The following is a 25,961-nucleotide window of genomic DNA, read 5'->3' on the forward strand; positions in this document are numbered from 1 at the left end:
AGGGGGAAAAATACAACTTCATGAAACACAGAATAAATAAATATGCTTTATTTGTTCATTGCAGAGTTTCAGCAACAGTTGAAGTAAAAATAACAAAGATTCAACTCTACATTTTTGTTTTCCACGAGTGATGATACATCTTACAAAATTAAATCCAAGGCCAGGCCCAGTACAGTTATTGCCCTCAGAAATAGGTGATAAGATTTTCCATCCCCCCTAACATATCTGCCCTTGAGGTTTAAAGTTCAGTAAAAAAAAAAATTAAATACTTTAATGATATATTTTATTCTAATTCCAGAAATATATCTGCCTTTTAAGCCTTTTCATACCTTTTTTTTTTTTTAAATCAATTTGTTTGCTATATATGTGCGAGTATACGTTGCCCTAAAATGCGCATTCTAGGAATAAGGCATTTTATTAAGTCTGGCCCTCGTGAAGGAAAGTTTCATCTCTGCTTCATTTCCTGTATGTTCAGCTTTGCAATGAAAAAAAGAGAGAATGGCTTTTCAAACAGCCCAATCCACCTCTCTGCTTTATAAAGGAAGGATGTTCGTCCACATACAGTACAAAAGTCACAAGTGCCAAAGTCAAGACATAAACAGGACTTTGTTAAAAAGAATATAAAAGTGTCTTGAAAGCAAAAGCAACTAAAGCAACAATTACAAACAGGTTAATTTCATTACAAAACAGAACTTATTCTATTCCATTTAGTTACTCTACAGAAAAGAGTTAGTTGTAGCAAAGTAATAATCATTTATTAAACGAAAACAATCCCATCAGCTAGTAACAACGAAAAAAACACAATGAAAGAGAAGTCTCACAAACCATTGCCCTGCCACATTTGTCTAGGGGTTAGTTTGTGTTGTGCAAATTCGTTTTAATTTTTTTTTTTGTCAGACTAATTACTCTGGAAAGAGGGGTTCAAGCATTCAGGATTCCACAACTTCAGTACAGTGACAGCATTTTAAGTGGGCTTTCTTTGCACTAATTACAGTGGGAAAGCTTTACCATGAACAGAAAGAGCAAATCAATTCACTCAATGCATAGTATACTTCTAGGAGTTCAGAAAAAAAAGAATGAAAGCACAGTACATTTCAGACATTGGTATCTTAAAGATGAATCCTTGGGGTCTGAGATTGTAGAAATATTACAACATAATTCCTTCTCTTCTAGAGTTAGTTTGTTGCTGTTTGTAGAAAAGAAAGGAACACGAGTGAAGTTTATTGATATTTGGCTAATAGCAAAGCAAGACTTAAAATAAGCCACACAACCAGCAGGTGTGAGCTGACAAGCAGCAAGGCGACAGGATAGAAGTGTCGAGAAGTTGGCTTGTTATCAGTTAGACAGCCCGTTTCGGGATCATCCGATTCATTCAGTGCTCCCTGGGTTTGTCTGCTGTTGAACAGGGGAAGTTAGGAACAGACAGAACAGCAGTTAAGCAGCAAAGAAAGCCAACACGCAGGCATTTTGACAAGGTGAAAGTACACAGCGGTCTTGAGGAAACAGATTTACCTAAGTACTTCAATAGAACTCTTGTGTTCTACAGCTGACATAGGAAACATGATGACTGGACAGCTACTAAGGTATCAACTTGCTGGGTGCCTTGGAGTAGTATTCACAAGTGAACATTAAATAACTTCCACAATGACCTACACTATCACTACAATGAACACGCACACAGAACAGAAATGAAATAAGGAAGTTAAAAAAAAGTTATGGAAACAAAGAAAAAAAGACCATGAGTATGTCACAATGCAACACTGACAAAATAGTGTCTCCACGGTGTTCACAGGCTTTTCAGTCCCGCTTCAGTATCTATTATGAAGTTCACTGGCAGAAAGAAAAAGGTGACACACTAACACCTATTCTAAAATGGTATTAAATTATGGTAAATTGACTTCAAAACTTCATCAGTGCTGGTAACTGATTTCAAATTCAACAGCAGTTCTTTTTATTTAAAGGCTTGCATTTACATTCCTGTCAGTAAATCACCTTGTATATTCTTCAGGCAACACAACCAGGAACTAATCTGCTTGCAGGTTCTACTGAATCACTCTAAATTGTGTGGTCACTGTCCTACCAGAGCAACAGGGATACTTCCACTGCCAGGCTCCCCTCTTGTACTCTTGGCAGATTCTCTATGGGTAGAATCACTCACACTTCAACCACACTTCTTCAGTCCCTCTGAACATTGCTTACATATACTCAAGAATTCTGTTTATATAGACTTCCTTTGGGCAGTAAGGACTGGTAAGATTTTTGTTTTTCTATTTACTATGAATATCCTGCAATGAAAAGACAACTTCCCTTTTTTGTGGACTAGAGAATATCCAAATATATTGGATGACAACACATTGCCTTTTCAGAAGCACATGTCACAAGTGTGCTCTTTTTTTCAAGAAAGAAAATGCTGGCAGACAGAAAGAGGCCATGGGACAGTAAAGATAATGTCACAGAGCCCCTGGTAAGACAAAAAGGATACTCTGAAGACAGCAGCAGCCACATCACCTTACAGAAAGCCTGCCTTTCTGACTTGTGTGTTAAAGGGAATGTTGCATTTCTTCAACTTGGATAGCAAGAGAGGTGCAGGAGCTGCATTTACAGGTGGAATTCTGGGCAAGGAGTTGATCAAAACCATTCCTTGCCCAATTTCTCCTTTGAACAAGCCTTCCATAATAAGTTCTTATTCTTTGCTTTGAACATTCAATCTGTGTGTTACACTAATAAAGAGGTCAACACATACTATTTTATACAGCAAAATAAAAGATAAAAGAATAAAATACCTACTATTTTCACCTAGGACAAAGCAATTTCTGGTGGCAGTGTGTCTGCTGCTTTTGGTCTACAGATTTCAAGTGTCCATGGATAGAACTTGGGCAGAACTCAAACTGTACTGTAGACATCCTCTCAGAAACTATCAAGGAATGAAGCGAATTGCATGATTTATCGGCCTTGTCAACACTGAAATCAGTAATTTTCTGTGTTTCTGTGCATTAACCACCCCAGTTAATGCCTCTGTCCTAGGGTGCCCCCACACAGCTTCCTTCCTCTTCTGCTCACAGTGTCAACATTACCATTTGTGATCAGCTGTGAGGACTAACTCTATCGTTCTCAGGTCAATGTTGTCCTTCACCACGTATTTCTAGATACTTTGAAGAGCCTGCTGCTTGCTGGTTTTCCTTTTTTTTCTTAATCTCTGCAGCATCCCACAGGTTTGACCCTTTGTCCCCATACCCCCTTCCAACTCTTCAAGGTGAGCCTGCAGGTTTTACTCCCATTATGCCCACAATTCAGAGCTCTAGCTCAACCCTCATAGTCCCAGCTCTCCCTTCCCAGTCACAGGGTCCAGGGGAGTTTTGTTTCCCCTCTCTTCCATCACAGACATATCATATGTGCTGAGTGGATGCAGAGACCACACTTTTCATGTGTGGAGAGCTCCATGTGGCAGCAGGAAAGCTGAGCACAGCCACTGGGTTAATCAGATGGATGGGGTACGAGAGCCTTGGCTTCGCACGCCCATGGTTCATTCCAAGCAGGCTGAGTCACAACTTGCAGGCTGTCCCTACAGGGAGGAACCCTCCTGCTTCGGTGCTGTGCCTCGTTCTGCTGGATCACATCTCAGCAGTGGGACTGCTGCAAGTCCCATTAGCCTCAGTGAGATTTATGCAGGGGTAGTGATGAAAATACAGATAAAAGCCATTTGTTCTATTACTTTTTTCCCAATAGAAAAGCCTACAGTACATTTGTCCTTTGATATGCTGAAGAGAATGATCAGTGTCTTTTAACGTTAAAAGTTCTATCTTCCCCCAGGAAAACGACCGTGAACAGCTGATGCACAGGGACTTCTGTTCCACAAATTAGTCACATCATTCTATGCATGATTGAGTAAGACATCCTCAAAACAGGGCATGAGGATCCAACTCCATTATTAGCTACCTAAGAACAGGCTGAGCAGAACAGCTAAACATGCTTCTAACTTGAGAGGAAGATTTGATCAGGGTCAGATGCCTTGCTAGGCTCTGCCCATATTTTTCAATGCACTGCAGTGTCGGTGCCTTCCAACGCACCTAAAAGTGTCCTCTGCAGTGACTATTAAAAACACAAGGCCCTACACCCAGCTGTCAGCATCATAACCCTGCTTCCCCTGGCTCATCCAACCCTGGAGAAGTTTCACTGCAAACAGCAGGAATCCTGCTAGGGCCCCGTCAGCTGGATTTATTTGGCTTCTGGCTGACAGCACAACCAGAACAGAGTGCTACATGCTAATGTGTCAAGGTACAGCCATAGTTTCACGTGTTATCTCCATCACAAACTGGACTTCAACACAAAAGAGAAGGGAGGTGACTCCCAAAATAACCAGCAAGTTTCTATTTCACAAATAATTTTAACAGGAGTAGTGAAAGCTTCTAAGTTTGTAACATCTGGAGTCATGAACACCCCACTAACCTATGATACGATTTTTATTCATTTACTCTCAAATTGTTCATTTGAGACTTACAGCACAGCAAAATACATGGTAACAGCCAAGGGTGCTGTAAGTTAATGACAATATAACCATTTCAGCCAGCCTTCTGTCTCATTTGATGTTTTATCATCTCAAACTCCTGTTGGGATAATGCTGCATGCTTATCAAATGAGACAAAGGCAAAACAGCAGGTATTTTCTGTTGTTTTCAAATTCAGATGATAGATCGTTTGAACCTCAAAGCAGTGAAGCAGAGATGATGAAAATAGTGTGAGGAAAAAGCCTCTCAAGCCCCTATAGAGTCAAGCACACACATGAGGGCACACTTTGGCTTTTGATTATCAGCCACACTGATGTCCCTGTACAAGGATTTTGGAGATGATTGTCACACTTTGGGATGCATGCTTCTCTTTTTAGAACTTTTCCAACTCCAGTTATTAGTGACACTGGAAATGCTGAACTGTTCTACAGGAGTTCTTAAGGCAGAATAAATAGGCAGCTTTCTGTCAACAGGGGTCCCTTGTGCTAGCGGTGACTACAGTTTGAATTCGTGTCCTACTGCACTTTTCTTTTTGTGCAGTGAAGGAATTTTCCCTTTTCTGCAGACAGATTCAAGCAAGAAGTTTCTGGCCCTGCTGTGTTTTTCTTGTCAAACTCCACTGCTGACACAGAAAAATAGCAAAAGTAAGACGCTTCTCTAGAATCCCACCTGACAAGAGTAGAGACATTTCTTCAAATAGAAAGGATTGCTAGCAGTTCTCAGTCTTATCACAATTTTGATAACTTACCTATTCTTTTTATTTCAAGACAGTCAAATTCAGAAGCAGCTTCCAAGAAGCAGCTTCTCTAAAGAAGTTTTTGCAATGAAAGCATCCTAATTTTATACATTATGCATGTTACTGGGATTGACTGAAACACTTCAGAGAATAATCACCTGTATCAATGTACAGCACTACAGTTCAAGAAGGCAGACTTAACTTTTTCAAAGAGAAAAGATGGGATCCTTGTGAACATCTCCTTGCCTGAATGAAACTGCTGTACTACAACATCTAGAAGAATAAAACATGATTCAGAAGGAAATAAACAGGTCTCAGCCTAGTCCTGAAGGATTTCGGTATCAGAGCAGAACTCAGCTAAAACATATAAAGGAATATCAGAAAACAAAATTTTATGTTGAAAGATAAAGTCCACACAATAAACTTCCAACAGTTTTTAAAAATAAAAAAGTGGTTATGCACTGTTTGAAAATGGAAGATACAGGAAGGGAACCAGCAGAGATATCTTCTGTATCAGCGATCTTCACAATTATTCTTTTTCTGATGCACACCGCTGTCAATAACTCCAATTTTTTTCCCTCAAACCTACATGCCACTAAATAAAGTCGAGGATGCTAGAAATCAATTTTTGCTGCTTACATGATCCTATAATCTCAGTTCAAAACAACCAGCACTGCTGGAACTGATGAGCAGTCTCAGATCTAAGAATACTGAGGAATTCAGTCAGTGATTTAGAGAGAACTGCCGTTTAAATATACACCAAAAAGCCCCAGACTGTTTATCAAATCTGTTTATCAAATTGTCCCACTAAACCCCCTCTTCCTGTTTTACCTTTTTGTGCTGCAAGTTTTTCCCTACTCTTGCTGCTTGTGCTGGCACCCTCTATTTCCCTACTCCTTTCTTCTCTCCTTGTTTGGTTATAACACGTGACTTTTCTAATGCCTTATTTAGGAAATAAAAAGGAAAGCACATCATATAACTCGAGGCTTGGCCACTGAGTCGGACCAAGCAGCGGATTCATGGTGCAATCACGATGATAAGACACCTAGATCTTGAAAAACAGCTATTATGAAATAACTGGGGGTTTGGAGCTCAAAGCTATTATGGGGTTTCAGTCTGTCCAGAGCTAAAAATTAAAGCTACTGAAGGCTCAGCTGAGGGCAGGGTGCAGATTTTAAGCACTACTGTGGACAGGCCATAGCAGTTCAGTACAGAGCAACAGATTAATAAAGAAACCCTCCTGCAGCAGTATTTAATAACAGGAAAGGCGACACTTGGCCTTACAGCCACACAACCACATCCAGGGAAACCCTGTTGTCTTATGTGATCACATGGACAGACAGGGATCCTGTGGAAGGAATGCTGAAGTCAAAATTCAGTTTACACTGTTGCTCTTTTGCTCTGCTGCGTATGTGTTCTCCTTGAAGTCAAAATAATTATAAATGTGCAGATTTCTGACCTATTTTATCAGCTCAGCTGTGTTTGGATTTCCCAGGGCGAGTGAAAGAGTCACACACCCTGCACTGCAGGTAACTAAACAGCACAACTCACTCCAGCTTTGGGCTATGGAAACATCTCCCACATTGTTGGTTCACCACAGAGCAACACCCCTACTATTTTGTCCGTGTTTACTTTTAACGTGCCAATAACTCCAGAGAGTAGATGAAAAAAGGGCAGTTTCAAGCTTTATATCTAATATATACATAAAACATATGCTACTGGATAATACACATCTCTACCAGTGTTAATCCTAGCACTTCAGAAATCTCTGCTGATTGCAGAAGAATTAATTTGTGACTGATGCAGAATGCCTGTAAGAATGTTTTCCCCTCAACATTAAGAGCATCTACGTGGTAAAAAAAACCCATTGACAAAATTGTTACAGGGAAAATATAAGAAACATAAAGAAAAAATCCCAGTTAGAATCACAATTTTTGTCACTGGTGCATTTATGACACCTGCATTAGCAGGTTAAATCCACCCTCAGCATCTTAACAGCAAAACCAATTTTGATTTTCCGTGCCCGTGTCCCTTAATCTGCCAAAATGGACAACCAGATCCTGCCACATGGGAAGAGTACCTTTGTCATGCCAACTCCCAAACTGCCCTGGAATCACTTGAGAGTACACTAAATCTGCCAAGACTATACCAGGAGACATTTAATAATTTCAGTGTACAAAATGACTGAGATCATGTTCTAGAATCTACCCTGCCGTGGTTTTCAATTTACAAGTGTGGGTGGAGGCTTCAAGTCCTGCAGTGTCATTGTGGTGACTGTGGCAGAGATTAGCTGCAGAACTGAAAAGTGATGGGTTTGCAGAAGAGATTCCTCTTTACCTGTCAAGACAGCTGAGAAGTTTATGAAACACGATATTCACCTCTAGTATACTCCAAGGAAAGGATTTGCTGCTTCATTCTGCTATTTACCAATAGTGCTCTGCAGTATTACACATCTATTCTACAAAGATTTCTCTTTCTATCAAAAAATACAGCTCTAATAATCTTCCTAGACATTCTTCTATAAAGTATTAGGATTACAGATATATGGGAATTTCTCAGGACAAAATTGCTAAATCTTTTCTGACAAGCTTCTCTTGCAAGGTCTGAAATTCAGTCCAATGTACAACCAAATCTAAAGAAAATGTGGTCTGGATCTCTGTGCAGGAAAACAACCAAGCAAAACCCCATGGGTTTTACCTTCACTTAAGCTCTGAATACCTACATTTCCCTTCCATAAGGTTATGTCACTGGCTTAATTGGTTAGTGAGTCACACCGGTTTCCAGACTGTTTCTGTCACAGCAAGAAAGTTTTACTGAAGATGTGCTTATACATTTAGCTCACATAGCACAGTGAAACATAAATCCACGATAAATTCTTTCATATGTCTAATCAGGTTTAAATACTTTCTGTTGACCATGAAAATAAATCTTCGTGAGTCATCCCTTTTCCTTGGGCAAAGATTTTTTTAGTCTTTTCTCCCATGCTGAGAACAAGTAGCAGAGCTGATTGGAGAGGCAGAAAAGGCTTCCTGCACTAGTTTACAGACGTGTGTGAAAGATGATGCTTAAAACCTGTCATTCATTTCTAGGTGTTCAAATCTATGGGTAGGGTGACAAAATTAAGGTCAGAGAACTGCTGGTGTAAACAGATCATTTAATCTATGTTGCATCTCTAATTTGGGTGTTCTAAGGGAGGAGGGTGCTGAACAGCAGGAATTCTGAATTTGAATGTTGTGACATGCTGGTTTTTTTGCAACTTCAGTTGGAGATATACGAAAGGAGAGATGTGACTGCTTCTCATTAGTGACACCGACTCACACAGTCTCCTCATGGGATTAACCCAAGTGTGAGTCATAAACCACTGCCAACTGCTATTCCCTTTCAGCTAAATAATGCCAGTTCATTAAAAACTTTCACCTAACACTGATACATTTTTTAAAAACCACAAAATCAGTTTGAGATCTGATCTGTTCTGATCCCAGCTGTTCTTGGAGCAGCGCACACGGTATGTGGGTATATTTATACGAGGGGAATTTGTGCACATATAGATTCCCCAACCACAAAACAAAAATGCACCTAAATCTGAGTTTAGCTGCTAGCAGAAACAAAAGATGTAGCCCTGCTTTGGTTAGGTAGGGAGCTAACCAAAACAACCTATCCAAAAATGCATAGGCTGGGATGCAGACTGTAGCAACCTGGAAATTGTGTCCCAACAGCTCTATCAATAAACGACCTTCTCTTCTCTTTAGCAGGTAGATTTTAAGAGAACTTTGTAAAATGCAAGGAAAATTCTATTTGGATCTGAAACACGCAACTTTTTCCATGTACTTCCTTCAGGGAAAATGACAAGGCTGGATAAAATTCTCATTTAAATGCCTTGAATGCATTTGTCTTTTCTGTTAAGATACAATGTGGAGACTTAGAGGAATAAACCTTTCTATGAGAAATTAGGAGTGAATTCAATTCTTTCCTCTTACTTGTTTTATTCTAGTATCTTTTTAGAAGATGGCCTAAGTTTTGGAGCCTGTTCTTCAGAAGGAAATAATTTTCTTTCCCAAGTACCAAGGAGGAGAACTGAAAGTGAAATCTTTTAAACAAGATATTGAATATAAGCTTTTTGTCTTCAGTTGCTAAGTTGCATTTGTAAGGATTTTTTTTTTAATGCTACTGCAGAGTTGTTAGTAAGTTCATCGTATCTCACAAAGACAATATTAGCACAGACTCACTTTTTAAGCAAAAATAGCACTGCACTGACAGGGAGAACAAAGAGATGAAAACCCATACTGTTTTGCCCGCAGTATCAAGGAAAAAAAAAAAAAAGACTTCTGGAAGATGAGAGATCACTAAAGACTAAGATTCAATCAGCCATATATTTACCTTCTGCATTCCTAAATCTTTGCTGGCAGAAAGGAGTAAATAATTTATAACGCAGGTGCAAATATCTTCCTCTCTATAATAATGCTACATTTCTCTTACTGCTGCAAAGAGCTGGAGGACGTGGTTTTGCTCAGTGCAGTCACAGCAATTGTCAGTTTGCCAAAGATCAAAGATGCAGCTCTCAGGATAAGCTCTATGAACTATGCTCAGGACTCTCTGAGCAGAAGAGGAGTTCACTACACTGTCAGCATCACTTAACCATCAGCTAAGTCTCTGACAGATGAAAAAAATGACAATTTACTTCCTGACCTGGACTGAACTATCAGATACATATTAATCTGTTACAAAGCCAGTCTTTCCTGTGTTGCAGACTGTGTTCTCTCAAACACACAATCAGTAGTGAGGAAACATTCTCACCAGAGTTTTCACTACAATGCCTTGGCACCATCTACAGAATCTGCCAACTCCTGAAACTTTGGAGTCTCAGGATCTGAGATATTTTGAGCATGAATGTTCCCAAGCACATGTTCAGCAAGCTACATATGCAACTGCCGAGCAGAACAGCAATGGGGCTTTCCACTTTTGCTGCTAATTGCAATCACAAGCCTAACGGATGCTACTTCTGAATATATTTGGGAAAAGAGAGTGTTTTACTATGAAAAATCCAAAGCATAAAAAAAAGTTAGAAACATTCAAGAATTTGTGGGAAACATTCATCCATTATTTTCTTCTGAAGAAGCAGCAAGCCAGTAGCAATGTTGGAGCATTTCCTTCCTTCCTTCCTCGCCCATGATGGGAGGTAGCAAGAGGATACAAATCTCTCACTGGGATGGTGGAGAGTTATCTTTGTCTACAGTGCATTTTTCTGCTCTATTATGTGCTCTGCTTATTTTGCACACTGAAAGGAAAACAGTTTCAGAAACATTTCAGTGTATCATCACATCGTGGTGTTCCCACTTTAGAAAAACACTGCTTCACTTTTCCAGAAAAACCCTGTATCTTGAAATAACTTCAAAATATCAGACAACACTGACTGAGGCTGTGCTGGGGGCAGTGCCAGCACCTCTGATTTTACACTCTCTTTATAAGAATATAGTTCTCAACACCGGTCTGAGACACATTAAATCCTGGTATTGCTCTTGTTTCTGGCCATGTTTTCTTTAATCGCTAGGAAAATCAGTAACATTTATTCATATGCTTGAGGTCTTTGGATTGAGTAAATATGAGGCCAGGTCCTCACGCAGAAAAATCTACAGTGCAGCAAAAAGCTCATAGGTTGTTAATGAGAAACATTTCATCCCCTCCAAAAGCCCACAGTGTCAGGCCATAAGGAATTCTGCTTCCTTTTTAATTTCTAATAAATGCTAACGCCCTTCAGTAACATTGCAACTCATCCCACATTAACCTCATTGGGAATGATACTGCCTTTCCGGCTGAGTGAGGGGTGCTGGTACTCACAGTCCTCTCTAGCACTTGCTCATGGCCAGTGGACTAGGAAAAAGTGCTGCCAAAATCCAAAAAAAATCTGGGCAGGGTGATGCTGTCCCTGTTTTTTGGATAATCCTGAGCTTCTGTGCTGTCGGACAGCACTTACAGGCTTCTGGTAACGAAATCATTTTGCTTTTTTAATAAGATCTCAATTATTCTTGTAGCTTTATTCTCAATTACCCTTTATTAAAAACTTATCATCAGTTCACATCATCTTGCCAGAGCCTGCTATACACATGGAAAGGAGTCTTCTTGTCTTTTTTAATTAGTATTCAATTCTGCGTTTGTTAAATACGCTACTAATGTGCTGACACCTTAAATAAAATCTGTAAAACACAAAAGCTGCAATTAAACAGCAAAAGCAATTTTAAAAAATTATCTCTGCTGAGCTACAGGCATCTCTTGTTATCTCATTAATGTACACAGGGGACGGGATTGGCTTGTGCACTCCTTATGTACCACGTGGCTCATAACATCCTTCCTGCTCTCTCAGAACGTGAGAGCTGGTTAAAGCAGGCACTCTCAATTCCCTGAACTACTTTCCTTTGGTTTTGCCCCTTGCACAAATTGTTAATGATGGCAGACGAGAGTCAAACAAAGCTAAAGACACATGAGTGCAGGCCAGCAGCTGCACGTGTCAGACAAGCGTGCTCGTCAATGCAGACAGAGTACTTGGGTGCATGAAATAATGAATGACATTGTCCCACGTACGGGGCACAGTAATGAAATGCGTGCAGAACACTGTAGAAAATGTAAAATATGATAATTCCCCCCCCAAGATGGAATTGCTCACAGATAATGGAAATTTCAGTGGAAAAATAATGGGTTTACATTTGACCAATAATGTTCTCCTGAGTACAGATTTAACAACTGAAGAAGCAACAGACAACCTGAGGGCAAGGAAAGGGCGCTCTACCAAACACTTACTTTCATAAAGAGGACATGCTTCATTTAGAAAGCTTCCTCTCCCTCCCAATCATTCAAACGATTAGCTGCATATTTTTACTAAGGAACACTGATCACAAGTTCTCTTTTTTTTTAAAATAAACCCATTGAATTACAATGGTAGAAAAATTAGAGCAACATATAATGAAATACTGAAAAAGTATTCTTCAGTATAGAAGTATAACTTCTACACATCTATCTACTCAAAATGGCTAAATATTTGCAGAACTCATAATGTTGCCAAAATCATGTAAGCTAAGTAACTTCATCTAGAAGAGTCATCAAATAAAGTTTTCCTATGAAAATAAATAATTTAGGGTAAGGGAGCTGTAACTACATTGCTTAATGGCTACTGCTCTCTATGTAAACAAGGCAAGTAATCAAAGTGGACTTTTACCCTTATTTCAAAGCTTGCAGTAGTTATTTTATCATATGAATAGAGCAAACAAGCAAAGGAAGCAGCCAATATGTTGTAGCATAAAGTTTAAACAACAACTTAACTGCACACGTTTAGCTTCTTACACATTCCTTTTTTTTAATAACTTCTGGCTTCCTTGACTTCATGATAATAAATAAATTAAGTGTCTAGTGATGAGCATATGTTTAAAAGCACAGCAGGTGGTGACGTCAGCAAAATTTTCCTCATGCTAAGTTTTGCCCTCCTACCTTTATTTTATCTTCAGCTGCTCACCATGATAACTACAGAATACACTTCCCAGATCTGATCCAACTCCTTTAAAGGGCAACGTTCCCTCACCATGAGTGGCGAGTCTTTGGGAGTGAAATTTAATAGCCCAGGCTTCCCCTACATCTACAGAACATCCTCAGGATGACTCAGGGCCCCTAAACCAGGCTACCAACCATCCCTCCCAGGAGAGTACTGGGAACTGGAGTCCTTAGCCAGGCATGCATACAATAGGTATCTAAAGTTTCATGATAGAAACAGCTGCATTGTAAGTGTTGCACTGAATTCAATGGGCTTTGGAAGTAACTTCTCCAATGCCAACTGCCCAACGTATTTTTCCTCCCCTCACCTTCAGAGCCTCATAATCTCCAGCCCATACTTGCACTGCCACTGCATCACCTAAAAAATGAACCCCACAAGCCTCAGATTTTCTCTCCAGCACCATAAACAGTCAAGCATGATGGGTGACAACTTAAACTTTCAGTCTCCCTTGACAACAGAATATTTTTGAAGGACGGACTTGATTTTTGTCTAGAGTGTGAATAAAAGAAAAAACAAGAGATTTACGAGCAAGCAATTGTCCGTTTTGGGCTACATCACAATGTGGTACAGAACATTAACAATAAAATGTCTTTTATTTCTCTTTTGGCATTCCATACCCAATGGAGTATGGATAGCGAGCTTCAAGTTTTTATTTTTGCCACATAAGATCATTTGACTTTTTCCAGTCCATTGTAGTATATATTTCATTTAATAAACCTTATAATGAAAAACACCCTAGTCTATTCAAGGATTACGATTCAGAGGGGGTTCATTTAATTCCAATAGTTTTAACATCTGTGGTTTGAGTTGCAGAGACTTTCAAAAGTAGCTATTGAAGTAACACATTGCTGCATTTACAAAGGGAATTGGATGCCTAATGCGTTTTGTAGTGCAATAATAATGAAGCTGCAGTATTTGCATACAGCAGCCCACAGTAATACCAGGTGTTGGTCCTGTCTGAAAAGAGGTCTTTAGACTTTTCCTAGCCCCGTGTGGACCCATTATTCCATCTGGTTAACCATTAGCATAGAGATCAGTGAAATCCTCACCAGAGAGAGCCACATTTGGGTAGGACTGATACCTCATCTGTGCCCGAAAAGCGGAAGGCACGGGGAGAAGGTGCTTTTTAATTTAACTGTTGGTATGGACTGGTAGTGGAGGGCAGGCTGGCCAGAAAGGACTGATGACACCATCATAAAGATCTGCATTCCCTTCCCTACTCGGCATACAGCTGGTGCAGCTGCTTGGAGCAGGGCATGGGACAAGGTTCACCAGAGACCTCTGATGGCAGATTTCCACCCAGTGTTTGCTGGTGGCAGTCTTTGGACTTTGCTAGAGCTATTCCAGTTTTATTTCAGGTAAAGGCTGTTTTTCCATGAGCGTAATAAGCATTACAGTAATGATTACATGTGTGTACTAAGTATTACAAACAAGCCAGTATTTTGGAAAATACAGGCACGTCCAAATTCAAAGCACTGGGGGAGATGGTGGTTGTTATCAGCACAGCACTCATTAGAGTGCACAGCTGGGACTGTGAAACATGTTTGAGTTTTGCTTTCCAAATGGTCCTGATTGGTCTGGTCATTTTCTGTTTCAGAGGATCAGTCTCTTTACTAACTCATTATTTGCTAGAATTATCTCATCCTGATAATCATGATGATCATCTTTTCTCCTTCTGGGCATGTATTTATGTGGGTCTAATTCAAACCTGGGAGATGAACTCCAAATGGTGTTACTGCATTAACTGTAAAAACAAGCAAAACAGAAAATTTCAGGGTTTAATCTGCTCAAGAGAGAACCACTCTCAGAATAGAATCATGTCTGGAAAATATCTGTCCTGTGTTTGAGCATCTGTGTAAGCATGCAGGAGGTAATCTGTACTGAGTTCAAGTTCATTACCATCTCATTGCAAGTTTTTTACATTGGAATTAAATTGAGACTGAAATGAGTTTTGTTATTCCTATTGTGCTGCACAAAAGAAGATTCTTTGTGACAGCAGGAAGAAGGACTGCCTTTGGGACAGAAAACAAAATTTGAGATACACTTGTCACAAAATGATTTTTAAAAATTCAGCTAAGCCTGCAAATACTTTTCTAGACTATGGTGCTCGGCACTCTCTTTCCAGTGAATACTCCTGGTGTGAAAGCAAGAAAATGTATCTGATTTAAGAAATGTTTCTGCACTCAAGTTCCCCAGAAAACCAAGAACAAGAGATTGATCACATTATATGAAAAGACCACAATTTCCTAGAGCATCTATCCCACAAAAATCTTCATCTACAAACAAGGATCATCACATGAAGATAATAAACCTACAGCACAACACAGGACATGAAAATCTCAAGTTTTAATTACCTATTAATTGCCAATCAGAAACCACTGTGATACAGAAATAAAGTACTCTAAAACCAGTTTCCTGCCTTGGAAAAATATTTATAAAGCTTGCAAGCCATTTTAAATAATTCACTTCATTAAGTCAGGTAATTAATTGGCAAAGTGACAAACTAAAATGTACCAATTCCTACATTTCTGTATTTGCATATAATTGTGCGTGTGGACGTATTACGTGCACTGTCACACAAACCAACATACCTGGGAGGCAAAGCTTTGAGGTATGCAACGTTGCCTTGTCAAGCATCACCAAAAGGTGATTTCAATCCCCTTTAGCCAGAAAAAATACTATCTTCGCTTCTGATCTACTGGATTGAAATCCCTGGAAGTGCTCAGGGCCAGGTTGGACGGGGCCCGGAGCAACCTGGTCTAGTGGAAGATGTCCCTGCCCACGGCAGAACAAGGTGATCATTAAAGTCCTTCCCAACTCAAGCCATTCCATGATTCTATGAAAGAATGCATTTTTCTCTCTGAGGAAGAGCAAAAGGATGTAAGTCGCTGCAAGGGCACGACAGTATTTACAGAACGCAGCAAGGCAACTTAACAGGGGAAAAACAATCCTACAGAAGCAAAAGCGAAATCCCTCTACCTGGCAGCACGTCTCAGGCTGCTTGCACTGCACAAGAGAGAAAATAAACAGCATCATCATGGTGTTGAAAAATAAATTCAAAAAGCGTCTTCACGTGGCAGATGATCTGCATCTGTGTAACAGGAATGTCAAACTAAGTTTAAAGTGCTTGTCTACACGTTTGCTGATAATACCACTGTGGTAGCAGATTTTTACAGAGAAAGGTGACACAGGGAGCAGCCTTCTCCCTGAGGCCACCACGCAGCAGGACAGCGAGAGAGGACTTTATTCAGGGTGATGTTGAGGGGAGGCTGTCCACCAACACCAGTTCAGCAGTGTCCAGACGGCAGAGAGTCTTGAACTGTGCAGCCAGCATTGCTGCATTTGCTACGGCAGCATGAACCCAAGTAGCAAAAGGAGCGTGAAAAGAGAATTAGTAATATGCAGAATATTACTGCAAAATATTACGCATACTGACATAGTGAATGTCAGTAAGGTAAGGAACATTATTTACAAGCTCTGCTACTGGACAGTCAAGTACAGCAATGGGACTCTTACCTAAAGCAAAACAGCCTATGAGAAGAGGCCCTTTTAAAGAAAAAGCAGATTCAAATATAATTTTGAACAAAGGAAGGACTGTGATGTCATAAGGGACTTTGCACCTCTATCTTAGCTTTCTTCCACTTTAAAATTGAAAGAGATACAAGTGCATTTCTTTCTCTTGCCCTTTGCTTGTCAATTATAAGCTTTTTAAGTCAAAAACATTTGACTTTAAAAAGTGCAAATGGAATAAATATTCTAACCAGTTACAACCAATATTACCAAAGCAAACTCTTGTCGATTTTCAGAATCATTTCACAGGTCTTTGAGAATGAGACATGGTTGCAGCTGCTTGCCTCTGCCTGATGCTATTTTAATCACTTCAAAACCAGTCAATAACGCCTCTGCCACAGTGCCAGTTTAGCCATTTTTATTTGCTTTCCTGAGGCTTTCAATGTAACAGCCATTTAGAAGAAATAAACTTAGAACAGCGACCATGGTTAAACTAGCTGAGCTAAAACCCAAACCAAGCAAAACCAAAAAAATGAAAAACATTCTACAACAACCTACTCTGGACCCTCCCACCTTCTATTTCCCACACCACCACAAGGCAGCTTGCTGGAAGTTGCAAACCTTTCTGCGCCGATTGCTTTGTATTCTGCAGATGCTCTGCTGTCGACAGTTATGAATGAGTTATAAAGGGATTTAAATAAAAAAATCACCAACTTTGGAGCATTGAGGAATGATTTCCTCAAAATGAATATAAAACCCAACATTATTTTGACAGGAATTATATATTTTCATCAGACTTGTCAGCTCACCCAAGACACAAGCTATTAACCAGATGATCCTGCAACAGGGTTTTATAAAATACATGACTGTGTGATCAGATTTCACCTTAGTCTTTTCAGAGTTCCTCAAATCTGAAAATGCTGGCTGGAGTGGGGCTGCAGAGTAAATATATACATTTTTTAAAGCCAGGTGTATCTCACTGATCTGCTGCTGTTGCTAATTAACTGATGCCTTTTCAGCCTGTCTCTCTCTAGAAGCAAAGGGTACCTGCTAGCTCCTGGTGTGAGGGGAAGGAACAGGAATCTGTGCTTTTCTTTTTTGGGCACAGGGACTGAGTTCAGCTAAATTGAAACAAGGGATAAGAAGCCTCAAACATTACAATGCTCTCATGAGTGCAAGGAAATATGCAGTCAACGCGGAGGATGGAGCATGAATGTCAGGAAACCCAGATGACGAATGAGAGGGGCAGAAAAGGAAGATCTCTTATACCTGTACTACACAATAGTTTGACAGAACCACAAGTGAAGCTCCTGAGCACCACACGCAGAGGCATCTGCATCATTAACAGGTACCTAACAAGGAGGCTGGGTCATTTACCAAAGTATTTCATCTCTTGACAGAAAAGAGGGGGAACAGTGATTCCCTCCCTGGTCTAAAGGTTTTTAAATCTTGGCTAAGCCTTGCCTGCAATCACAGGACTCTGCAGAGGTAGAAACTTGCTCCGGCACCTTCCTGGGGCATTAGGAGCATCTCCAACAGAGGAGAAATTACTGAAAGACAATACACACAAGGAGAGAAGACAAGCTGGCAGGGAAGTAAGCACCACTAAATCCCAGGGCTTCAGAAACTACTTTAACTGTTCTAGCATTAGGAGTCAACTGTGGAGGTGGCTGTGCACTCTGGGAGGACTCCAACATTTCCTTTGCATTACCTTATAAACATGTGCTTCCTATTCGTAAGATTATAGTAGAGACTTCAGCTGTTAAGAATGCAAGTTCCCAAAGTTATCTCCCAGATTTATCTCTGGATAATAAAGAGAATGGGATAGCAATACAATGCTGCTGGCTCCATTACTGGGTGTAGCTCCAGCTGACTGCAGTTAACACCACCAAAGTAGGAAATACATAATAGCTACATAATAATCCAAATGGAAACTCCTCTGGTTACTCCACTGCAAACAGCTACCAGGGCTTGTATTGCAGGTAAAAACTGAGAAAGAACTTGTTGCTGCCAGCGATGTCAGTGAAAGGTCGCCAGTGGCTGCTGTAATGATAAGGACATACTCATGAAATGTCACTCACCAAACCAGAGCTGCCACAGAAAGCAACAAGAAGAAAATACTGCTAAAACTAACTCCCTCAGCTGAGCCCAGAAAGGCCACAGTCAAAAAAGTTCCAGCAAAATGCCATACACCAAGATGTTAGTTCAAGAGAGTAAGAAACAGGGAAATGCTCACTGGAAAAAGGAAACAGCAGCAGACTGAAGGGAGAAACCCCCCACACATCAAAGATAGCTCCTCAAATGATGGTTATAGAGTATGGAGGGGACGGTGACACACAGTTACATCTCTCCTCCTATTTTGGTATCCAGTATGATTTTAGATTCTCTCCCTAAAGAACCTGAGACAGAAAATTTCAGCTCCAGTGGCTGAAGTTGAATAGGACCATAACTATCTGAAAGCACAATTGTGTAACAGAATGGTCCAGGTCACCTTATGAATGCATAATCATCATCATCATCATCATCATCATCATCACCAGGCCAGTTCCCAGAGATGGTGGCTGGCCCTGAGCTTGCACAGCATCCCAAGGGATGGGAATTATGGGAAAAAACTGAAACTGCGGTGCTGGACAAGAAAAGATGATTATCCAAGCAGGAAGCATTCCTACAAAAAGAAACTAAGTTTATGAAGGGATCAAGGGAGTCTAAAATGAGAGCAAAGATAAATCTAGAAGTGTCTGTTACCTGTTACCTTCCTACATAAGCCAAGCAGAGCTGTAGCCTGACACTCCATCATCTTTCTCCTGAAGAAGTGCAGAATCTTCTATTACAGAGCCAGCTTTTTGGAAGAGCAGCTGGTTGCTTCTCCTTTCTGACTTTCTACAGTCTGCAGGTTGCCAGGAGCACAGACAGGAAGCTGGGAGCCCTCCCTGCCCACGTTATGTTACTCTGAGAAGAACATTGTTTTAGAGGCCAATAACTTGAAGAGATTGCTTGTTTGATAGCTTTAAGTAGCTATTGTATGCTACTACTGCCCTCTTACTCTAATTTCCTGCTTCTTTCTTATCTAAATTTTAGACTTGGCAGTGCTGCTCTTCCTGAGTTTTAGCTGAACCTGGCCAAAGCCATGGTAAATCAGCTGTAGGATTTGTATTTTCAGCACATAACAAACATGCAGACAGGACTTTTCCCACACATTCTTCCAGGAAATCTTAATTAAAATGAAATATAACAGGAAGAAACCTGGTATTACTCAGTCTGGGGATTATAATACATCTGGTCTTTGATTTCTGGTAAGACCTAGTCTTTCATGGAAGCTCTAAATAAGCAATAAAACAATAAATTAATGAGAAAATTAATGGATTTTTCCATAAACAACTTGAAGAATCTCAAAAGCGAACACCAAACTTTATTTTACAATAATCAAACTACTTGCATGCCAGATTTGTCTAACCAAGACAGGTGAAATCTAGAACTATTGGCCTGCAATATATGCATGGCAAAAATGACAGAAATGCTCTCCATTAGAAGAGGTTTTTAGGAAGCATTTTCCTTTTTTTTAAATTTATTTCTGTAATTAATTAAATGCAGTGTTTAAATTCACTTCTGCACAATTAAGCATCCAAACACAGACTGTGGCACTAAATGGGAAAGCAAATTCATCAGATAAGTTTTTTTCATTGGGCTAGTTTTAAAACCTGACCATAGAGTGCACATGGTAATTAATTACACACATTTCTCACTGTCTGTACTGAATAATTAAAACCTTTCACAGACAAAAAAGACAAAGCTCAGTCCTCTGTACTCTCATTTGGATCAAGATATGGCAAATACTAATTTGGGCTACTTAACAGATTGTTTACCTCATCAATATCTCAGTCAGAAATAAAAAGTACAAATCAGAGCAGAACAACTCAGAGTAGAGGAAGTTTTTGATTGGAATTCCATGAATTCAAACTTACAATGTCATTTAGAGGAGAAAAAACCCCAGCCTTTCCCCCCCGGTTCTTTTGAGAGAACTGCCATGCTGAAGAGCAGGATTTGATATTCTGCACCAAGATAATAAAGATGTGAGAGATGCAACTATCCTGCCCCTGCAAGGCTCTCAAATCTCTTCCTAACAAAGCCTTCTCCAGAGGAGAAGGAAGGGAAATATTCAAGCAAAAGTGTAGTGAGAAAAAAGGAAGACGAAAACGATTGCATGAGAGAGTTCTCCGGACTCTGACTACGGTGTTGATCAGAAAGAAGTCTGAAAACAGCGCTCAGGAAGAATCTGGAGAAATGAAGTCCAGGAGAATGAAGCTTCTGCAGTCAGCTAGAGAACATTCCCTTGCAAAACTCGAACTCAAACATCTGCCCCCAGTGAACCAGACAAAACTGGTTCATCTACTGTGAGGCTATGTTACAAAACAGCTGCCAATTATACTTAGGTTGTCCATGTAGAAGTCTGAAGCTCAGGACCTTCCAGAGTGCAAATAAGGTGTGCATGGGTTACCTTGCTTGTATTTTGTTCCCTGGCTTAAGCGTTTAAAACCTGAGACTTGCTTTAAAGATATATTATAAAGTTCAATTCAGTGAAATTCAGAAGTTATATTAGAAAAGCTTAGATTTATCACAGCCTTTTCAACTACTGTCTGATACTTTGCTCACAATGATTCTCTATAATCCTTCTTCTCCATCCAGGATGGTCAGAAACATTAATTCTAAAAGCCTCCAGCCAGGGGTCGATGGCATTGACTCTCATTACATCTTGTGGCCATCTCTCTCCATTTTGTTTTCTTTTCCTCAGCACACTGTGGCTATTAGAAATCCTCAAGCCAGTAATTTAGTTGTAGAAAACAAACTGATGGTGGTTCAATGCACCAAAACTGGACCTTACTGTTACTTAATGCCCAGGTTCTATCAGTACATGAGGTGACGCAAATCACCTGCAGTTTCCACCCAAAATAGAGTTGTTAAGTTTCTAAAGAGCCATAGAATGTTGTAAAAATCTGTAATGGAAGGCAGGCTTTCCTTTTTAAAGTTTTGCTTACACTGTGCTTATACTTTTAGAAGAAAAAAGAAAAGGTGGAGAAGGTCAGATGGGCTGGGAAAAGGGTTTGAGGAGAACTTGTGCCTTCTCTTCTATACGACCCCTCACGCGCTGCATCTCTTGCCACAAGCTCACAGGGGCAGGGTGAAAGCTGAGACATGGGAGAAAAGCAGAGAGATTTGCACCTGGATCATCCCCGCCTCTAATCCTGTCCCTTTGCTCCTGCTTCCTAGTCCATGTGGGAATTACAGCTCTGGTGTCTGGTACAGGCTCCTCCCTGGCCGAGGACCATCTCAGCACCCAGAACATCTCAAAGTCCCTGATTAAAGAGCTGTTCTTGATTACAGCTAGTCCCTGATTACAGCAATTCCTCCTTCTCAACTCAACCATTGTTAAGAAAAGCTGTCCTCAAACAGCTCTTTAAAAAAGGAGATATTTTCTCCATAATTGCCTCATCAAAAGCCCAATACTTGTTGCCCAGATCATTCATTCTTTGAACTTGTGCCTCAATGAGATTTTTGATAGGCAATTTATCTGAAATATCCTTAAGTGTTTCAAGAGGAAACAGTGTGTCCCGCCTTGAGTCAAATTTTGTATTCAGTGTCAGAAATACATGACAGGTGCTGTGCCCTGCCAAGAACAGTGATAAGGGTGGCAGCATGGAGGCTCCACCAAGACAGTGGATTTGTCATTTCCTTTGTTTGTTACTACTTTGGAGGTTTTACTGGAAACATGCTCATTGGCAGGAGATCCTGAGGTTGTTCACTACCCACGGCCTCCAAAAGGGACCCTGTCACTGAAACAATAAAGCTAAACAGATTCAGAAAAAGAAATAAATTTTTAAAAAGGAATTTTTTTTTTTTTTTTTTAACAGAGCTGCTTCAGTATGCACTGCCCACCAGGGCCTATTCCCCCTTAACAGTAACCAGCTCTAAAGAAAAAAACTAGAATTATATGACAGGCACTGCAGTGAACTCAGGTAAATCAGTTTTGTGCCTCTGCTGTCTCTTGGAATAGAGCGAACACTGAATGATAGGAAACACTCGTGTATTGGTGAAGAGAAAAATAAGACTATTGATGCCGGTAAAAATTGACTTGGAAGTGGCAGCGACATTATAAACAGTATTTTAATACGGTGTGAATTACAAGCACTTGATACAGAGGGGATGATATATCGATTTTCCTCATCTGCGCTATGCGTGTCACTAAGATCAATGGAAGTCACAAACCTATATCAAGGAAATTATAATATGTGGAATTATTTATAGAATGGCTGCTCCAGGTACACACCAATTGCAGCATCATAATTGCCAGACTTACGACTGAGGACAAAGCCATCTATTACATATTGTAAATGATAAAGCATGCTGTCCCACCATTGCTTCATTCACCACATTTTTCATAAGCGAAAGGAAGCACTGACTGAAGGATTCGCATACAGTCTTTTTTTTTTTTTTTTAATAAAGAAGCAGTAAACATTGTATCATTTGTCACTAAAAGACAACGATTTCACTTACAAACTAAGTCATTATAAAAACAGCTAGGGGCAGTATTTTCCAAAACAAGGTTATGAAATGTACACCAAAGCAACTATGCTGAAACTTTGGGAATGACTTCTGGATCGCTCAAAATTCTGGGGACCCCAAAAAAGCTGAAAAGCAGCAGCACCCAGAAGCCCAGCATCTCCAAACTTCTGGTGGCAAGAAAGCATAAGCCTGTAAGCACATGCTTCCCTTTTCCAAGAGTCAGCAAAGCTGTGTCAGCACTGGCAGGAAAAGAAAAAGCCTTACAGCTACACAGGCACCTTTACAATTTTCATATCTCAAAATGATGGCATTTCCAATAAAGGCTGCTTTTCAATCACCATTTACTTCAACAGCTCACTTAGTTTCACAGTAGTCTCTGTCTCCTACTGTTAACTCATAAAAGAAGCCTTTCAAAGATCAATCCAGTCCGTTAGGATTCTGGATGTTAAAATTGAATTTTTCATGTCTATTTGTTCTTTTGAAAGGCTTAGAAGCAATTTGTGGCAATCAGCACAAAGGGATTTGATTGACAAAGTTTAACAAAGTGATCTAGAGAAGATTCATTGGGGAAAAAAATGCTAAAATTGCAAATTAAATGGCAAATAGTTTTCCTCTGTCTGCCCTTGAAACAAAATAGGTTCTTTAAGAAGTGAAAATCATTCTAAAAGCTTCTAAAAGTACCTAAGGAAAATTTTAGATATGCACAGCATTGTCTTTCAGATCTGCAGAAGTAATCAAATAAAAAGAAACTACAAAAGGACAAGTGCCACAATGGCTACCAAACAAGCCTTGTCGACCTCATTCACTCAGACCTCAAAAACACAGTTGCCAAACTTCCCTCCAGTGAAATACAGTTATCACTTCCCATCCAATACATCTTTCACCTACGTTGGTTCAGGTCTGAAATTCATTTACAGGGTAAGAGCAGGATAAAGATTTCTCTGTTTCAAACTACAGCATCAGCGATCCATTTTACATTTTCATAATGGGGCTTCACCTCATAAACACCTCTGCTTATTTAATTTTTAAGTATTATTCAGATTTTTTTTTGTCTTTACACGATTCTTCTGTGACTTCAAATTACTGTGACCTGCAAATATAACTAATGTGTTGAGAAGATTAACTTTCAAATCAGTCACATGACAGGAACCCACTCAAAATCATTTATATTTTGATCTACAAAAACCTACTAGTTAATTAGTACCTAGATTTTTGTACTAACAAGTTTTGGGGGGGTTAAATTATATTTACGTCTGTGAAAATTTTCCAATCCACTTCTCTACTCAATGCTATTCTAACATTACGGTGATTTTATGTAAATAATTAGTTTTCCTGTGTCTGGTAACTTACTGTAGCTTACACACTTTTGTATTTATTGGAGACATAACAGGAAAAAAAAAAAGGTGTTTGAAATGCCAACAAATGAAATTTAACACAAAAAACCTCAGAATTCATCAATGATAAAACATGTAGTTATGAAAGACTGCACAGACGTCATTCACTCACTGAATTACTACAGAGACTGTGGAATTTATGCAAGGTAACAATACATCCAAGACAAATCAGCTCAGTTCTACGCAGCACATCTCAGTGCCTTAGCAGCACCTTGTGAACCAAACCTACAACCGAGCCCTCTCGGCTCATTTACCCTTTATAAAATCACTTTTTTGCTTTACAACAGCTATCTCTGCCAAAGGACCAAAGGACACTCTGTGGGTAAACCTACAGTATTAATCTAGACATTAAACACCTATTTTGGCAATAAGAAATACGAAGGTCCAGAATTACCCATTACAGACTGTAAACACAATAGTTTACTTAGTACGATCTTTACAAATCCACCATAAAAACAACTTGTATTTTTTGTTTTTCACAAAAGTCCAAGATACGATTCAGTTACTTCTTTGCAGGCTGACCAAAATATTTTCGATTACTTTTGCAGTAACCTTTGTTATATGTTATTCTAGTGTTGTGGATACATGTTTTAAAACTCTGTAGATAATATGATTAAAACTGGTATGATATGATTAAAACTATACCATTAAGCTCATTAGAACCAATGATGAAAGTTTCTTTAGACAATCTAGCATCTGGATTCATTTTATGATCAAAACCTGTTGGCTCCGTAAGGTTTTTTATTCATCAAAGACTCAGGTAATGAGAAATCTTTACATCTTTTAATTACACATTCCTGATAACGCAAAAAAGCCTCAATTTCTGCGTAGTTGCAATTTAGGGTAAAGCATGTTTTAATTAGCTTTTTTTAAAGCACAGTAAAGATTTTATAAGATATTAATGGCAACCACCATCAGTCCAAACCTACTTGGATGTTTCTTTTCAAAAACACAGACCAGTAAGAACTGCCATCTGTAACAAACGCTTCCTTTGCTTTCTCAGTACTTGTGTAAATGTTGCGCAAATTATTTAATGACTGCGCAAATATTTTTAAAAATACCCTGCAAACTGAAACATAACTTATTTTAAAGCGACAGCTGCTCAGATCCTACAGGCAGTGAGCTGACCCTGGCAAGGTCTCACATGCCTATCTCAGAAGCCATTAATTACTGATAAAACACGCAGCTGCCAAGACCCTGCGCTCCAGAGGTGACTTACCTGCTCATTCTTTTGGACTGGTGGTGACTAAGGAAAACCCACTCTATGATTAAGAGGGGACTCCTACAGTCTTTGTCCCTTTTTGATTTTTCCACCCTTTCCCACTGAAAAATCATCCCGTGTAAGTGTGGCAATTTGCCTAAAATGATGAATTTGAATGGGAAGTCTGATTTGCACCTGTTGGCCTGTCTGGTGGCCATACAGTCCTGTACCTTTTCTAGGGCTGCTCTTGCCTCTTGGGTGAGTGTCCTTGGAGAACTTAGCTCCTCTCTCCCTTTTAAAAGATTAAAGAGAGGGTCTAGGTCCTCAGTGGTCAGACCCAGCCAAGGTCTTACCCAATTTAAGGACCCACACAACTGCTGGACATCTGCTAAGGCCTTGAAGTTTTTTTTGACAACCAATTTTTGCGGCACAATGGTCCGCTTACCAATCTCCAGACCCCGGTACTTCCAAGGCCTGGAAGAACCTGCTCTGCTCAGCCAGGCCTGGGCTCTGCCAGGCAT

At 39.8% G+C, this 25,961-nt stretch overlaps 1 protein-coding gene across 8 annotated transcripts in view; it reads right to left on the reverse strand.

Annotated features, from left to right (window-relative positions):
• INPP4B (inositol polyphosphate-4-phosphatase type II B) overlaps nucleotides 1–25,961 on the reverse strand; it is a 281,153-nt gene that overhangs the window by 4,095 nt on the left and 251,097 nt on the right. For 5 of the 8 annotated variants that reach the window (XM_040063946.2, XM_058420537.1, XM_040063942.2 and 2 more), the window contains one exon: nucleotides 34–1,395. The exons of 1 other annotated variant lie outside the window; for it this stretch is intronic. In XM_040063946.2, coding sequence (XP_039919880.1) covers nucleotides 1,221–1,395 — 175 coding nt within the window. In that variant the 3' untranslated portion in view covers nucleotides 34–1,220. Of the gene's footprint in view, nucleotides 1–33; nucleotides 1,396–25,961 lie in introns of those variants that run through there. 2 more of the 8 variants (XM_040063948.2, XM_040063947.2) reach the window with 1 other exon arrangement.

Source organism: Hirundo rustica, chromosome 5 (genome assembly GCF_015227805.2).
Source record: "Hirundo rustica isolate bHirRus1 chromosome 5, bHirRus1.pri.v3, whole genome shotgun sequence".
Taxonomy (NCBI): domain Eukaryota; kingdom Metazoa; phylum Chordata; class Aves; order Passeriformes; family Hirundinidae; genus Hirundo; species Hirundo rustica.